Source organism: Ceratotherium simum, chromosome 19, assembly GCF_057802395.1.
Source record: "Ceratotherium simum simum isolate JZ-2026a chromosome 19, ASM5780239v1, whole genome shotgun sequence".
Lineage (NCBI taxonomy): Eukaryota > Metazoa > Chordata > Mammalia > Perissodactyla > Rhinocerotidae > Ceratotherium > Ceratotherium simum.
The window spans coordinates 47,718,561-47,736,617 of NC_141918.1; the positions used below are offsets into that span (position 1 = coordinate 47,718,561).

Below are 18,057 nucleotides of genomic sequence, written 5' to 3' on the forward strand. Positions count from 1 at the left end.
GGCTCTAATGGAAGGAAATGCAAGAAAAGATGGGTAATGTAAGCAGATGGAAACTCTAGGAAAGAATCAAAAGGAATGTCAGAAATTAAAAACAAGGTAATAGAAGTGAAGAATGACTTTGATGGGTTCATCAGTAGATTGGACACAGCTAAAGAAAGAATCAGTGACCTTGAAGATATATCAATAGAAATTTCTCTAACTGAAAAGCAAAAGAAAAAAGAATGAAAAAGAAGTGGAACAGAATATCCAAGACCTGTGGGACAATTACAAAAAGTGTAACATCTGCATCATGGGAATGCCAGAAAGAAAAGAAGAGAGAAAGGAACAGAAGCAATATTTGAAGTAATAATGGCTGAGAATTTTCCAAAATTAAGGAAACTTAGAGAACAATAAGCAGGATAAATACCAAAAAATCAACACCTAGGAACATCATATTCAAACTATAGAAAATCAAAGAATAGATAAAACTTGAAGCCAGAAGAAAAAAACATCTTATCCATTGAGGAATAAGGATGAGAATTACATTAGACTTCTCTTCAGAAACCATGAAAGCAGAAAGACAGTAAATTGCATATTTAAAGTGTTAAAAGAAAAAAACCATCAACCTAGAATTCTGTGTCCAGTGAAATTATCCTTCAGAAGTCAAGACTATGCCACCTCAAAATACACCACTTTGGTATAAGGATTATTATTATTATTATTTTATTGGTATAAGGATTATTTTGAGCTAAAGTTACTTGAAAAATAGCAGATGCAAGAAGGGCATTCTAACCTCCCCAGTTTCTTTCTGAAAACAGGAGATTAAAAACTCCTATGTAAAAGATGCCCCCTCCCACGAGGAGAAAAGAAGTGTTCTTCTATGGGAAGTCAAAGCCAAGAGAATTCTGCACAAACAGACCTGGTTAAAATAACTTGTGAGATCTCGAGTCAAGATGGTGGTGTAAGCAGATTCGGAACTCACCGTCTCCCGTGGACACAGCCAATTTACAACTACTTGTGGAAAAATTACCCCTGAGACAGAACTGAAAACTGGATAAGAGGAACTCCTGCAACAATGGACAATCCTAACTGAGGTAGAAGAGCCAGAGACTCCCTTCTAGAGAGGAAAAACGCTGCCTCCACAAGCTGCCAGCTTCACGGCCACCGGGAGCAGCGCACAGGTACGCAGCCTCCCAGGAGGTGCGGGGCCCTGAGCCGGGGAGCGCCCCCGCTGTGCGCATTTTGTGGTGGACCCAGCACAATCGAGACCAATGGCATAATATCTGACTTTGCCTGCTACTAAAACATTGGGGAGTACCCCCAGAAAACCCGGTTCACAAAGAAACTAAAACTGGCTCTTAAAGGGCCCACGCGCAAAAACACCCGTTTCAGAAAGTATCCTAAAATCACCAGAAAGAAAGGTGCACAATGCTTTGGTGAAAAGAGACTCACCTAATAGGCCCTGAGTGCATCTCGGTGAGGGGTGAGACCTCTCCAGGGTCTGGGACATTGGCGGCGGTCATTGTTGTGGCCTGGTGTGGGGGTGTTGACACAGATGCCATTGGAGTTCTCCCTGAGGCCTGCTAGCCCAGGGTCTGCCCCACCCGCTAGAGCACCAATTTAATCCAGCTCAGCCAGGGCGGGCAGCCCACCCTAGAGACTGGCCCCACCCAACAACAAGCCCTCAGGCAACTTGTGGTCCTGCATAGATTGGTGACTGGATTCTCTGCAGCCTGGCAACTGAGCCGACTTGAACGGGGCAGGGTGTGCACAAGGAGCAGGTGGAGAGTGTGGAGCGGTGGCGGAGTGTGTGGGGCTCCCGCCATGGAGAGACTGGGTCCACTTGGGGAGGTCGGGGCGTGCACACGGGGCAGGACTGTGTTGACTGTGTGTGTGGACCTGTGGGCGGCAGGGCTTGTCAGCTGCAGAAGACTTGTGCTTCTCAAAGACCCACATAGGGGATTTGCCCCACCTTCCAAAGCCTGAAACAATTGGGTGCTCTCATGCCTGAGGCCAGCCCCACCCAGCTGCAATCCTCAGAGAGCTGACAAGAGACCTAATAGGCTAGAGGCTTACAGTAATTGTAAGGCCCTGAGCCTAACAACCTGCCACTCTGGGGGCCTACTCACTTAAAAGAAATACTGCAACACAAATGTGGTATTAGAACTTGCAGCCAACTGTCCTGGGGCTCCCCACACCTGATAAAGAGACTGAAGGGCCCACAACAACTACAAGCAGCTGAGCATTACAACAGCTGGCCAGGAGCATAACTCAGCCTCCCTGGGCACCTACAGGGAGAGCAAACAGGCCACAGCAGAAGGACACACATAGCCCACGTAGGGGTCACCCCTGGAACTTTGAGAACTGAGGGAAGCACAGTGAAGGCCTCCCAAGGCGTCACTTATATAAGGTCACCTATCCAAGAGCAGGAGACGTAGCTGACCTACCTAATACATAGACACAAGCACAGGGAAAGAGGCAAAATGAGGAGGCAAAAGAATACATTCCAAGTAAGGGAACAGGACAAAAGCCCAGAAAAGGAACTAAGTGAAACAGAGATGAGCAACCTACCTGACAGAGAGTTCAAACTAAGAGTGTTAAGGATGCTCACTGATCTGGGGAGAAGAATAGATGAACTCAGTGAGAATGTCAACAAAGAAATGGAAGATATAAAAAAGAACCAACCAGAAATGAAGAATACAATACTGGAAATGAAAAATTCATTAGAGGGACTCAAAAGCAGAGTAGAGGATACAGAAGAACGGATCTGTGAGCTGGACGAAAGACTAGAAGAAATTACCCAAGGTGAACAGGTAAAAGAGAAAAGAATTAAAAAGAGTGAGGACAGTCTAAGGGACCTCTGGGACAACATCAAGCGCACTAACATCCGTGTTATAGGTGTCCCAGAAGGAGAAGAGTGAGACAAGGGGGCAGAGAATTTATTTCAAGAAATAATAGATGAGAACTTCCCTAACCTAAGGAAGGAAGCAGACATCCAGGTACAGGAAGCACAGAGAGCCCCAAACAAGATAAACCCAAAGAGGCCCACACCAAGACACATCATAATCAAAATGTCCAGAATTAAAGATAAAGAGAGAATCCTAAAAGCCGCAAGAGAATGTCAAGTTACATACAAAGGAAACCGCATAAGGTTATCAGCTGACTTCTCAGCAGAAACCTTACAGGCTAGAAGAGAATGGCACGATATATTTAAAGTGCTAAAAGGAAAAAACTTACAGCCAAGAATACTCTACCCAGCAAGGTTATCATTCAAAATGGAAGGAGAGATCAAAATTTTCTCAGACAAGCAAAAATTAAAGGAGTTTGTCACCAAGAAACCAGTGCTACAAGAAATGTTAAAGGGACTGATTTAAGGGGAAAAGAGAAGACCACAAATAGGAAAAATTATCTATTTCCATGATAAGAACGTAATGGATACAAATGCACAAAAAAGAGGTTAGATATGATATCAAAAACATAAAAGGAAGGATGAGGGGAGTTAAAGAGTACAACTTTCAGACAGAGGTCAAACTAAAGTGACCATCAATTCTGTATAGAAGAAGAAAGGAACAGAGAAAGACTACTAAAACACTGAGAAAAAAAAAAGTTAAAAAATGGCAGTAAGTACATACTTATCAATAGCTACTTTAAACGTCAATGGACTAAATGCTCCAATTAAAAGGCATAGGGTGGCTGACTGGATTAAAAGACAAGATCCATATATATGCTGCATACAAGAGACACACTTCAGACCTAAAGACACTCACAAACTGAAAGTGAAGGGATGGAAAAAGATACTCCACGCAAATGGCAATGAAAAGAAAGCTGGGGTAGCAGTACTCATATCAGACAAAATAGACTTTAAAACAAAAACTGTAAAAAGAGACAAAGAAGGGCATTACATAATGATCAAGGGAACAATCCAACAAGAGGATATAACACTTGTAAATATCTACGCACCCAATGTAGGTGCAACTAAATATATAAAGCAATTATTAACAGACATAAAAACAGAAATAGACAGTAACACAATAATAGTAGGGGATTTTAACACTCCACTTACACCAACGGACAGATCATCCAAACAGAAGATCAATAAGGAAACACTGGCCTTAAATGACACACTAGAACAGATGGACCTAGTAGATATATACAGAGCATTCCATCCAAAAACCAAAGAATACACATTCTTTTCAAATGCACATGGAACATTCTCCAAGATTGATCATATACTAGGCCACAAAACAAGTCTCCATAAATTTAAGAAGATTGAAATAATACCAAGCATCTTTTCTGACCACAACGGTATGAAACTAGAAATCAACTATAGGAAGAAAATCAGAAAAGCCACAAATACGTGGAGATTAAACAAAATGCTACTGAACAATGACTGGGTTAACGAAGAAATCAAAGAAGAAATCAAAAAATACCTGGAGACAAATGAAAATGAAAATACTACATGCCAGAATTTATGGGATACAGCTAAAGTGGTTCTAAGAGGGAAGTTTATAGCGATACAGCCCTATCTCAACAAACAAGAAAAATCTCAAATAAACAATCTAACAATGCACCTAAAGGAACTGGAAAAAGAAGAACAAACAAAGCCCAAAATCAGTAGAAGAAGGGAAATAATAAAAATCAGAGCAGAAATAAATGAAATAGAGACCAAAAACAATAGAAAAATTAATAAAACCAAGAGCTGGTTCTTTGAAAAGATCAACAAAATTGACAAACCTTTAGCTAGACTCACCAAGAAAAAAAGAGAGAAGGCACAAATAAGTAAAATCAGAAATGAAAGAGGAGAAATTACAACAGACACCTCAGAAATACAAAAGATTATAAGAGAATACTATGAAAAGCTATATGCCAACCAATTCGACAATCTGGAAGAAACGGATAAATTCTTAGAATCATACAACCTTCCAAAACTGGATCAAGAAGAAGGAGAGAATTTGAATAGACCAATCACCAGTAAGGAGATCGAAACAGTAATCACAAACCTCCCCAAAAATAAAAGTCCAGGACCAGACGGCTTCCCTGCTGAATTCTACCAAACATTCAAAGAAGACTTAATACCCATCCTTCTCAAACTCTTCCAAAAAATTGAGGAGTGGGGGAAGCTCCCTAACTCATTCTACGAAGCCAACATTACCCTGATACCAAAACCAGACAAGGACAACACAAAAAAAAGAAAATTACAGGCCAATATCACTGATGAACATCGATGCAAAAATCCTCAACAAAATACTAGCAAATCGCATACAACAATAAGTTAAAAAGGTTATACAACATGATTAAGTGGGATTTATTCCAGGTATGCAGGGATGGTTTAACATTCGCAAATCAATCAACGTAATACACCACATTAATAAAATGAAGAATAAAAATCACATGATCATCTCAATAGATGCAGAGAAAGCATTTGACAAGATACAGCATCCAATTATGATAAAAACTCTGAATAAAATGGGGATAGAAGGAAAGTACCTCAACATAATAAAGACGATATATGACAAACCCACAGCTAATATCCTCCTCAATGGTGAAAAACTGAAAGCTATCCCTCTAAGAACAGGAACCAGACAAGGATGCCCACTGTCACCACTCCTATTTAACATAGTACTGGAAGTCCTAGCCAGAGCAATCAGGCAAGAAAAAGAAATAAAAGGGATCCAAATTGGAAAGGAAGAAGTGAAAGAATAGCTATAATTAACAAGACAAGAAACAACATGTGTTGGAGAGGATGTGGAGAGAAGGGAACTCTCATATACTGCTGGTGGGAGTGCAAAGTGGTGCAGCCACTATGGAAAACAGTATGGAGATTCCTCAAAAAATCAAGGATAGAACTACCAGATGATCCAGCTATTCCACTGTTGGGTATTTATCCAAAGAACTTGAAAACACCAATTCGTAAAGGTACATGCACCCCTGTGTTCATTGCAGTGTTATTCACAATAGCCAAGACGTGGAAGCAACTTAAGTGCCCATCAATGGACGAATGGATAAAGAAGATGTGGTTTATATACACAATGGAATACTACTCAGCCATAAGAAATGATGAAATCCAGCCATTTGTGACAACATGGATGGACATTGAGGGTATAATGCAAAGTGAAATAAGTCAGAGGGAGAAGGACAAATACCGTATGATTTCCTTCATTAAGTAGTAGATAATAACAACAATAAACAAACACACAGGGACAGAGATTGGATTGGTGGTTACCAGAGGGGAAGGGGGGGAGGGAGGAGGGTGAAAGGGATAATTCGGTACATGTGTGTGATGATGGGTTGTAATTAGTATTTTGGTGGTGAACATGATGTAATCTATGCAGAAATAGAAGTATAATGATGTACACCTGAAATTTTTACAATGTTATAAACCAATGTTACTGCAATAAACAAAAAATTAAAAAATAAATAAATAAAAAAAATAATAATAATTCTTGTGTTCTCCCCATATAGTTTAGTTACTTTTTCACAATTGCCTTTCTTTGTTCAACCTAATATAAAAGCATATAGGTTTCACCATTTCTTTGGGTCTTCATTTCCCTATAAGGGCTCCTATGTCACATAAAACTTACACAAATTTTTATGCTTTTCTCCTCTTAATCTAGCTGATGTCAGTTTAATTCTCCGGCCCAGCCAATAAAATCCTAAGAGGGCAAAGGTAAAAGTTTACATCGCCTACAAAAATGAAGGAGAAATAGACTTTCTCAGACGAACAAAAATTGAGGGAATTTGTCACCAGTAGACCTGCCTTGCAAGAAGTATAAAAGAAGTTCTTCCAGAGGCCAGCCCAGTGGCATAGTGGTTGGTGCTCCACTTTGGTGCGCTCCACTTCTGTGGCCCGGGGTTCGCGGGTTCAGATCCCAGGCACGGACCTGCACACCTCTCATTGGGCTGGGCTGTGGTGGCATCCCACGCACAAAAGGAAAAAAATAGAGGAGTATTGGCACAGATGTTGGCTCAGGGCCAATCTTCCTCACCCCCCGCCCCCCCAAAAAAAGTTCTTCCAAGAGAAGGAAAATGATATATGTCAGAAACCGAGATCTACATAAAAAAAGGAAGAGTGTTAGAGAAGGAATAAGTGAAGGCAAAAACATATTTTATTTTTCCTATTTTTAATTGATAGCAGTTTGTTCAAAATAATAACAACAATATATTGGATGATTATAGCTCATAGACAATGAAATGAATGACAGCAAAAGTATAAAGGATGGGAGAGAAGAATTGGGAATACTGTTATAAGGTCCCTGCACCACTCATGAAGTGGTACAGTGTTATATGAAAGCAGACTTAGATTATAAATATATATTGCAAACTCTAAGGCAACAACTAAAAATATTGTTTAAGTATAATTGATATGCTAAGAGAGGAGAAAAAAATGGAATCATATAAAAGACTCAATTTAAACCACAGTAGGCAGAAAAAGAGTGAGAGAAATAACACATCTAGTTTGGGGATGGGGATAAAAATAGATATTATGAAAAATGTGGCCACAACATGAGTTTTTAAGGATGGGAAGAAATTCCAAGCCAAGATAGGATAGGAGACAGAATACCCCAGATGGTAAGAACACCAGGATCAGAGATAAGGAGGCAGAAAAAATAGGGTATTGTCCGTGATTAACATGTAATCCAGCCTCAGGATTGTAAACTAGAGCACAAAGTCTGGACAGGAGACCCATTGAAAGTAAGACAAGGAAGATGAATCGACCTTTGAATGCCAGGCAGAGGAATGTATAACTACTTCAAGAGGAAAGCAAAATAGTTGAGATTAAGAATGACCAAATTAAATTAGGAATTTGGCAGATTAATTTGACAGCACAGTGGGAAGAGAAGTTGAAATCAGAGCATTTGCCTTTCTCTGCTAACTGCTGTGAAGCCCACAGATATGGACAACTCAATCTGCCTAATTACTTTGGCATCAGCTTCAAATTTTATATATTTTGCTCTCGTGTCTGTTAATATCTTAAAACAAAGCCTTTCCTGGTGTCTTATACTATTCTCTCTACTCTTGCATGTTTTAAGTTCTCCAGAGCCAAAAGTTAAAGTAAATCTTAGGTTTGTTTAAAGTAACCTAGAATTTGGAAATGACATCCTCAAGTTTTTAAACTAGAATAGGCTTAACTAATCTTTATGACAAATTTTATTATATCTAAGTATGTGTCCAAGGGAAAGATTAAAAAAATCAACATTTTTGTTTTGTTTTTCTTATAAAACCAAAAGTTACATGCTGTTATAAAAATACTTTGAAAAATAAGAAGGGAGAAAAAACATTACAATCTTTTATAAATTTATCAGCTTTAGATTATCACTGCTTACATTTGGTATATATAATTCCAGTCGTGCATGTGTGCATTACAAATTCTTTAAACAAGCATTTGTTATTTTACAGCTGGAAAAATGTAATCCTCCCCCCTGCAAAAAAAAAAAAAAAAAAAACACAGCTATAGAGTTTAAGCTAAATTAGAAAATTTCCCAAAAAAGTTATCTTGACTTCAAAATGATAAAGAGATAAGAAGGCAGCAACTCAGAGCATGAGAGACATTCCTGGAGGTGTTGATTACAAATTTTCCAGTTTCAAATTAATTTGAAGTAAAAACGATATATATTCATACAACTCTAGTTTAGACTTCCCAAATTTTCTTTCTGGGTGAACATGAATTGTTCTTGCTTGGGTATGTTTACTGGTTATCCAAAGGGAGCTCTTGTGAAAACAATTTCCGTTCCATTTTCTTTAAAAAGGTAGCATTGGTTTCTTCTTTATGCTGCTGAGTCATTTCATTAAACTTTGTCTTTCTGCCTGTTCTCTCAGGGAAAGTCCCTTTACAGTTAGGGCTAAGGTTACCCAGAATGTGGTGCTTTTCTGCATTTTCCTATGCAACAACTCATTTAGCTAAGTGTGAATTTTGGCAACTCCGCTAAAAATTATCTTTAAAGAGAAAATAAAGACTTACATTTATGCTTGGTAAATGATGGGCAATGCATATTTCCTTCAACAGTTAATATTCAATTCTGGAACACTCGAAGTCTCAACTCAGCATGTGAAGACCTATCCTTGCAGTTGGACCTGAATTAGTAGCACAGGGTTGGAAATCTGCTGAGATAATCTTATTCAAGTCTTGAAGGCAAGGTGATTGTTTCTGGATATTTTTTTCTACATAAGTCTTGTAAATTCTAACCCTGCAGTTTCTCTCAATTTCTAGTTCCTCCTATGTTATTATTTAATCATAATATTAATTCATATATTTGTTGGAAATTTTCCCTTTCTAAGTTTGATTTCTTTGTCATTTAGTTTTCAAGGCTATACATATTTTTCTCAAAAGCACTTTCACAAATGTCATCTCCAGGTCTCAACGACTCAGTGAATTGTTTTGATTACATTTTTGCATCATATTATACTCTTTATTATATGGTGATTATTAGATGCACTAATAATTTCTGAACTCTGTCTTATTATAGGCTTTTAAATTACAATTTGCTTACCGTTCATCCATTTGGTTTCAATTTTCTTTATGAATATTCTGTGAAGTAATTTTTTTTCTGCTTACTCATCTTCATTTTAACTTGAGAAGCTCTACTGTGAATTTCCATTTTGTTAGAAGGTTCTCGCCTTGTTCTGCTGCTATTTGTATTTATAAATAAAGTGCCTTCCAGATTGCTCTCAAATATTTGTAGCAGAAAAAAATCATCATAACCCTCCACTGAGAAATCAAGAGTCATTTAAAATGTGAAAAAAATTGTGAATACTTGATATATGATATAGGTTTATTTGTAACACTCCTCTGTCTTTTACATTTTCATTTGCTTTATTAAAGCTAAGAAAAGCGAATAGCCATTTTCTAATACTGGATGATACACTTCAACATGTTTTCTTCGTTGATGTTTGTGATGGTTAGTTTTATGTGTCAACTTGACTGGGCAATAGCACCCAGTTACTTAATCAAACAGTAATTTAGGTGTTGCTGTAAAGGTATTTTGTAGATGTGATTGACATCTAAATCAGTTGACTTTAAGTAAATGATGTTACCCTTAATAATGTGAGTGGGCCTCATCCAATCAGTTGAAGGCCTGAAGAGCAAAAACTGAGATTTCCCAGAGAAGAAGAAATCCTGCCTCAAGACTGCAGCATCAACTTCTGCTTGAGTTTCCAGCCAGCCGGTCCTAGAGATGTAGATCTTACAGCCCCTGTAACTACATGAGCCAAGTCTTTAAAATTAATTAACTAATTAATATGTAATTAGGTATATAATATAATTACATATAATATATAATATTAACTATATATAAAATTAAATATATATATATATTCTCTTCCTCTGGAGAGCCCTCAGTGACAAAACATTATTTAATAGTTGGTAGTGTAAGAATAAATAAATAGACTCATGTAGTAAAAACTATGCTTTCCTTTGTTTGCTGTTTGATATTCCTACTAGCAATAAGATTCCTGCCTAAAGGAAGAAAATGAAATGGAAGGTGACTGGAGTATCCACTGGCTCTAAGTCACAGTATTTTCATAGACACATTAGGAAAAGCATCACTAATAAAAATCGAACCTATGATACGATTATAAATGACATCAACTTTGGTGCCATGAAGAGAATACTCAATCTCCTTAGCTATTAAATTCATAAATATGTCATTGTATAAATCAAATCTGGATATGGTGACTGAGAAAATCCTTTTGTTACCTAAATAGGAACTTTGTACTGTATAATATATGTATACAGAAAACAATTATTTTAGTGGATTCATTCATTCATTTATGCATGTACTTGATTTATTGACTATTTAACATTTACTTTATCTCAAGCATTGGGAAGATAAAAATAAATACATAAGAAATTGACTCTGGTATTTTTACAAATTACTGAAAATTATGTTTTATGAAAAATATTAAGTTTATAAATTACATTTATCATCTAGCAATATTAGCAACCAATTTTTTCAGGATTATACGAGGTCCAGGAAAAACTCTAAGCTAGGACTATTAAGTAAATAGGCTTATGGGTGATATATGTTGCTTTCTAACACTTTCTTCTCAAATTTACAAAGATAAAAAAGAGAAAAAGAAGGAAAAAAGAGAAGAAGATTCAATGAACCTAAAAGATATCTACAATCCTTAAACTAACTGAAGACAGAACTCAGATGGGAGAATGGGAAATGATTTGTCAAAATAGAAAAAGGAAAGCCCACGTGCCTAAGGAGTCAGAGTCCAATGAAAGTCAGCCTTTTTTGCTCCACAGGACCCCCAAAAGGCTTACGAATTGGAGGCATAAGGCCTCTCTGAAGATGGAAGACAAGCTAAGGGGAAAAACAAGGAGATTATGTGAATGTCTGAAGAGCAGTTAAACCCAGATCTCCAGCTCTGAGCTGGGGAAGATGGGTGACCGTCCTTCCACGTCTCTCTCTGCAGGAGACAGCAGACACAGGGTCTCAGGATCTGGAAACCAGGCAATGGTGAGCAGGGGAGAAGCACGGACTGAGAGCGAAGGAGGCAAACCTAAACCTGTGGGGGGGATGGTGAAACCCTCAGCAACTCCCCACTCAGCTACAATAGCTTCATAACCCCCAGCAGATACCGAGAAGATTCTTCTCAGGTGAAACTGAACAAGTCCTAGAGGAGACTCACAGAACCTGAATTTGGAGAATGCTCCAGTGAAAAAGCTGGCAAAATGAAACCTAAGATTCATAAACAAAGAGCTTGTATATAAATAGTGCCTCCCTTGTAAATTGGAAAAAAAAAAAATTGTCTCACATGTCAATACGAACAAATAGCAGATAATCACCAGGCATTTGAGGAAAACACTTAACAAGAATGACAGACCAAAACTTAAAAAAAAAGCAAGCCCAAAAGAGGTAGATAAAATGCAAGGAACAGTAGAAAACTTTAAGAAATTGTAAAATATTCACAGAGAGATAAGATATTGCATCCTTAAAACAAAAACATGGTAACATTTAAAAAATGACGTAAGAAATAACTCTTGGAAATTAAAAATATGATAGCTGAAATTAAAAATTCATTAAAACAGTTGGAAACATAGTTAAGGAATTTTCCCTGAAGGTAAACCAAAGACAAGGAGACATAAAATAGAAAAGAAAATAGTATTAGATCAGTTCAGGAGCTTCAACATGAGGTTAGAAGTGACAGAAAGAGAAAAACTGGTTGAAAGGAAATTGTCAAAGAAATTTTCCCAGAAAGGAAGGACCTGAACTTCTAGACTGAAAAGTACCATTGTGATGAAAAAAGAGACCCACCACAGAGCACGATACTGTGACACTGCAGAATACCCTGGAGAATCTCTCAAAGGCAATACTGGAAGGTAGAAGATAAGGGAGCAAAGTTGTCACAATCCTGAGAAGTTATTTTCAACCTGGAATTCTATAAGTACTCAAACTACCAATCCTATGTGAGTGTAGAATAAAGATTTTTCAAACATGCAAGTCCTTTAGTTAACTAATTAATATCTTCTGCACCTTTGTCAGGAAGCAAGCGAAGGACGGGCTTCTCAAAACTGGAAGAAAACCAAGAAAGAAGTTATTTGATTCCAGAAACTGCTAGTACACACAGAAGTGAGTCAAAGGGGAACCGCCACGATGGTTTTAAATGGAAGTCCCACGACAGCACTGTTAAGGACTAAATGTATGTGTGCTCTATTATCCACACATTAAAATCCTACTCCCCAATGTGATGGACTTAGAAGGTGGGGCCTTTGGGAGATGATTAGAATTAGATGAGGTCATGAGGGTGGCGCTCTCATGAATGAGGTTAGTGCCCTTATGAAAGTAAGGAGAGAGCTTGCTTCCCCTCTCTGCTCTCCACTGTGTGAGGATAAGGAGAAGTCAGCAGTCTGCAACCGAGAAGAGGTTCCTCTCTAGAACTCAACCATGCTGGCACCCAATCTCAGACTTCCAGCCTTCAGAAATGTGAGAAATAAATTTCGGTTGTTTATAAGCCATCCAGCTTATGGTATTTTTCATTTTTTATGGAGGGGAGGAAGATTAGCCCTGAGCTAACATCTAATGCCAATCCTCCTCTTTTCGCTGAGGAAGATTGGCCCTGGGCTAACATCCGTGTCCATCTTCCTCTACTTTATATGGGACACAGCCACAGCATGGCTTGACAAGCAGTGCATCAGTCCACACCCGGGATCTGAACCTGCAAACCCAGGGCTGCCGAAGCGGAGTGCGGGAACTTAACCTCTATGCCACCGGGCCGGCCCAAGTGGTATTTTTGTTATAGCAGCCCAAGATGACTAAGACAAGCACCCATGCAGCAGATCTAGAGAGCAACAAATTCAGATTGGAGCATGAGCATGGAGGGTTCCAGGAGGTACTTCAGGAGGGAAAACAACAGAAAAAGTAGATCTCCCGACAGTTTGGGCTTTGTGGAAAATTGTGTTGAATGGCTTTTTTTTTACAGACATGTTGGAGAATACTTCAAGATTTAGGAGAGGATGGAAAAAAACCAACAATGAAACAATAAGGTCATCATACAGAAAAACAAAGAGTTATACCGAATTGGAATTTAGACACTATACACCACTTGACCCACCAATGAATAGTCACAATAATGAAAATACTAATGCTTAACGTCACTCACCGTGTACTGAGAGAATGGGGAAAGGGAGGAGCAAGTACCTTGAAGTAGCAGAATGTAGGAGAAATTTGGGAATGGTCAAGGGCACAAGGTTTGCTGATAACTTTGTTATAAGTCTTTTTACCACTATTTGACTTTTTTGACTGATAAAAATTGAAATTATTTTTAAAATAAAATGAGAGAAAGAAGAAATCTTAGAACACTGAAAGATCAATGTATTCTTTCTCCTATTCATTTATCATCTATTATACAATATTCAGATACTGCCTTTCTGATATAACCTTTCTGCTCACATGATTTCAGCCCTCTGCTTATAAATGAATTAACACGTCACATATCTGAGCAAAAACTGAGTTTTTTCCCTAAACTGAAATGCAGCTTTTGGAAGGCGCTGAGTTTTTTTTCCTAAACTGAAATGCAGCATTCCAACTCTTAAAATTCCGTTAAAGAAGAAATAATTATCAATCTATACATCAAAACATAACACCTTTAAAAAGTTTTAATCATCAAGATTTCTGGTGTTTTAAAAACAAGTTTAAATAGCTGACTCAATTTGTCATTTGCAAATATTCTGTATTTCATTTATTACACTAATATGAATTTTATCTTCCTATAAAAGGCACAAAAATATCTTGCTATGACTTATATGATACCAGTAATTAGAAGTCTTGGACAATTGTTTATATCTACTTTCCAAAGACACATAATTGTTTAAAAAACCTTGAATGTATGGTGATAGAGCAGTTTCAGTCCTGTCATGGGGATTATAACCAACAGTTTCCAGGAACAAATATTTCATTTAAACACTTTCTGCTACTTTTCTTCTTTATGGCACCTAAATTTTCACATTAATAACATATTAAAAACTAGCACTAGGACTATAAGATTTTATATCCTCTCTTTTTTCTATTTACTTGCTGTGTTCTGTTTTCAGCAAATCAATATTTCATAGCTTCCTGTAGTTCTCAATCTTTTTCATCTTGCTTTTTCCCCTAAGGTTTCTCTAAAATTTCCTATCTCTGGTTCAGACCTATTCTTTTTCTTGCCACTTTAGAAGGAAGAATTCGAGCCAAGGGGAGTTTGAACTGTGCCTGACACTCAAGGCCATTGGAAAACAACCTAGCAAGCTACATGCCCTTAACTTCAAGGCAACTTAGCAGGCAAGATGCCCTTGACCTCAAAGCAAGTTTGAATCTTCAATATAAGAAAGAATATTGTAAAACAACACTACGCTTGATTAAAAAAAAGAGTCTATATTTTATATTTAGAAGAAAAATGCCTACAATGAGAATAATTTTAAAAATTGGGCTTTTTGTGTTGGACAATCATCCTATATTTCCAAGAATATTCTGTAGTCAGTACACATGCAAAACCATCGCATACATGCCAAACAATCGCATACAGCATCTGTCCCAAAATTGCTATACAATAAGAGCTAATGTTTAAAACAATCCCTAAGAGAGGGCCAGCTCGGTGGCGCAAGCAGTTAAGTGTGCTGCAGTGGCCCAGGGTTCGCCGGTTCGGATCCCCGGCGCGCCATTCACACACCACTTGGCAAGCCATGCTGTGGCGGCGTCCCATATAAAGTGGGGGAAGATGGACATGGATGTTAGCCCGCGGCCAGTCTTCCTCAGCAGGAAGAGGAGGATTGGCAGATGTTAGCTCAGGGCTGATCCTCCTCACACAAAAATAAATAAATAAAAAATAAAGTAAAATAATCCCTAAGAAATTCAAGAGCCAAAATAACTAAAATCAAAATTCAGTTTTAATATCATTAAAGAATGGAAATTGAACTAAAGCCTTTTGGGAAGGACTTTATTTCAACCAAAGGCTTTCTTCTGGGACCTTCGCTGGTTAGCAGAAACCATATTTAGGTCCATCTAAACAATTCTGCTAATATCCCCTGCTCTTCTGTCAATCATTACATTTAATAAATTGCACCACCATTCAACCAGTAGATCAAGCCAGAAGCCTGAGAATCAGGTTGACTTCTTTGTTCCTTCCAATAGACCTCAAATCTTGCTGGTTGTACTTCTTAAATACTCTTTAACACTAACTGTCCCTCTAATCTCCCTCTGATTGTGTTAACCTGCCAGTACCCTACCACAGATCCAATGGCCTCACTACACCCCTCTGACCCTGTTCCTCTCAGCTAAAACCCTTCACTAATCTGCCCTTTGGACAAACAAAATATATGCCCTTAACATATATTCAAGACTCTCCATGACTGATTCCACTTCTCGACTGCATCTCTTGATATTTGTCTCAACCTGCCTCTCCTCTCTTTTTCACACCAGCTGCACTGGAGCTTCAATCTTGCTTACCTGCTTTCCCATAAGCTGCTATGACTTCCTCCAATATTGTCCCCTCCTTCTTGGCCTGACTATCTCCTGTTCATCCTTCAGGTCTTAGTTTAAATGCCATTTCCTCAGAAAAGCCTTTCTTGATCCCTAATCTAAATTCATTAAATGTTGTAACCACCTTGTTCACGTTCTTAGGTTCTGGGTTGGCCTTCACATGCAGCTGTGTGATAGGCGATGCCAATGGTTTTAGAAAATGAACAAATTTTAAAATGAGAAAATGGCATTCATTATTTATGAAAATTGGGGAAAACTCAATTATCAATTTTGATTGCACATTTTGGGATAACTAACAGAGCACTAATGTGAGGTCTAAAATTTGCTGTAACTTCAATTTTTTATCATATTAAAAATAAGCATGCTGTGGCCTCAATTTTTTGTAGCACTAAAAAATAATCACTACTCGAGTGGGATTCCTTACCTATACCTTTAGTTCAAATGATTAATCAATTTCTGGTTAAATATTTGCAACAAAATTTAACATGCAGTTCTAAAACCTACCCAAAGGTCCATATCAATTTTTTCATAATTGTATAAGCAATCAACAATGTTAATAGGAACAGAGATAAATAAAATTTGAGGCATCCAAGGATACGCTTTGACCAAACATTTTTACATAGTGCTTTTTTTCTCAGGTGTATTATATATAGTACCTCAAGAGAATCTTATTTCATTCTCAAAACAAATCCAAGAGGTAGGCAAAAGGGGTTTCATCATTCCCTCTGCATAGACACAGTCTAAATGGCTCACCCAATGCCACCGCCTTTGAAGTTATTTAACTGGAGGTAGATTCCAGAAGTTTTGACTGCAAATACAGAACTCTTTGCTCCATTCGTGCCCCACTTATGTGCCATAATCTTAAAAATTTAAAGTATTAATTCATTCAGGGTAACAACGCTCTCTTTAGATATTCCTATTTTAAAATGCAAATAATCCTATGAAGATGACATATTCAAACACACTTATGTGTGAATTAATTTGTCACATCATTTTCCCTTATGTTAGAGGGACTCCCAGCTAACAGGAAGATTTATGACCAATAATGGGCGGCTGAAGTAAAAAGGGGAGGTCTGCCACAAAAAAGGGAGTAAGGGACCCATTAAAGAAACTTTGCAATCTTATCTCTTTGTTGACCACCTCCACACAAGAAAGCCTCTTTCCAATCAAATATGCTCTACTCTAAAAAGTAGCTCTTTTCTGACCATGTTTAACTGGAGGTGATAGAAATGAATTAGTATTTTAATCTATCTGTACCTGACAGTTACAGCACCATACATTTGGATAGCACTATACAATTTATAAAATATATTCATATACATTATTCAGTTTGATCCTTGCCCAAAATATATGGTTTGCTTATTTATAGATGAAATTCTAACTCCCAGCAGGCTTGATGGACAAGTCAGGAACAGAGTCCCATTCTTCAGACTCTAAAGCCTTTCTCTTCCCCACGCCCCACAATGCTCATGTTCGTAGAGCATTATTCTCAGTGGATACTTACATTTCATCACACCTTGAATTTCATAAACAGGCTTGAGAATCAGAGTACCATAAAAGCCTTTAGGGAATGGATTTGTTAAGTCCCACTTATTTGAAAAATCTGTGAGTTGCACTGTTCGTGTTCTGTTCTTGGGGATCTTCCATTCGACAATCTCCTTTAGGGTATAAATATGTTCATCTTCACACTCATAGAATTCTCCTTCTTGTGACAAAGGCAAAGTAAAGGAGTGATTTTGGTGATTCCTTACCACTCCACAGTTCACCATTATTTCTCCATTGATCTCTTCAACTGAGTTCAGCATGATTTGTTCATTCTGCTTTATGATGAGATTCTCTAGTTGTATATCCTTCTGATGATAGAAACAAGGATGCCCTAGTCTACTTGGTCCAATAGGGATAGTCCTTGTAATTTCTTCCATGGTAAGGTATGGAGTTTTATCAGCCACAATCTTAAAAAGACCTAAGAACAGAATTGTGTGAATTAAAGAGAGTTCTTACAATGAAAATTCTCATAAGAAAAATCACAGAGAGAGAGTTATAAAACAAATATAATGTAGCTTTTTAAAGTAATGTACCTTTTTAAAGATTAAAGATACTTGTTTTAATCCTGAATTTT

The 18,057-nt window shown here is 37.7% G+C and overlaps 1 protein-coding gene across 1 annotated transcript in view; it reads right to left on the minus strand.

The window, feature by feature from the left end:
* The window catches only part of THEMIS (thymocyte selection associated), a 180,141-nt gene that overhangs the window by 97,405 nt on the left and 64,679 nt on the right, over positions 1 to 18,057 (minus strand). Inside the window, exon 3 of the mRNA XM_014781211.2 lies at positions 17,443 to 17,901. Coding sequence (XP_014636697.1) covers positions 17,443 to 17,901 — 459 coding nt within the window. The remainder of the gene's footprint in view (positions 1 to 17,442; positions 17,902 to 18,057) is intronic.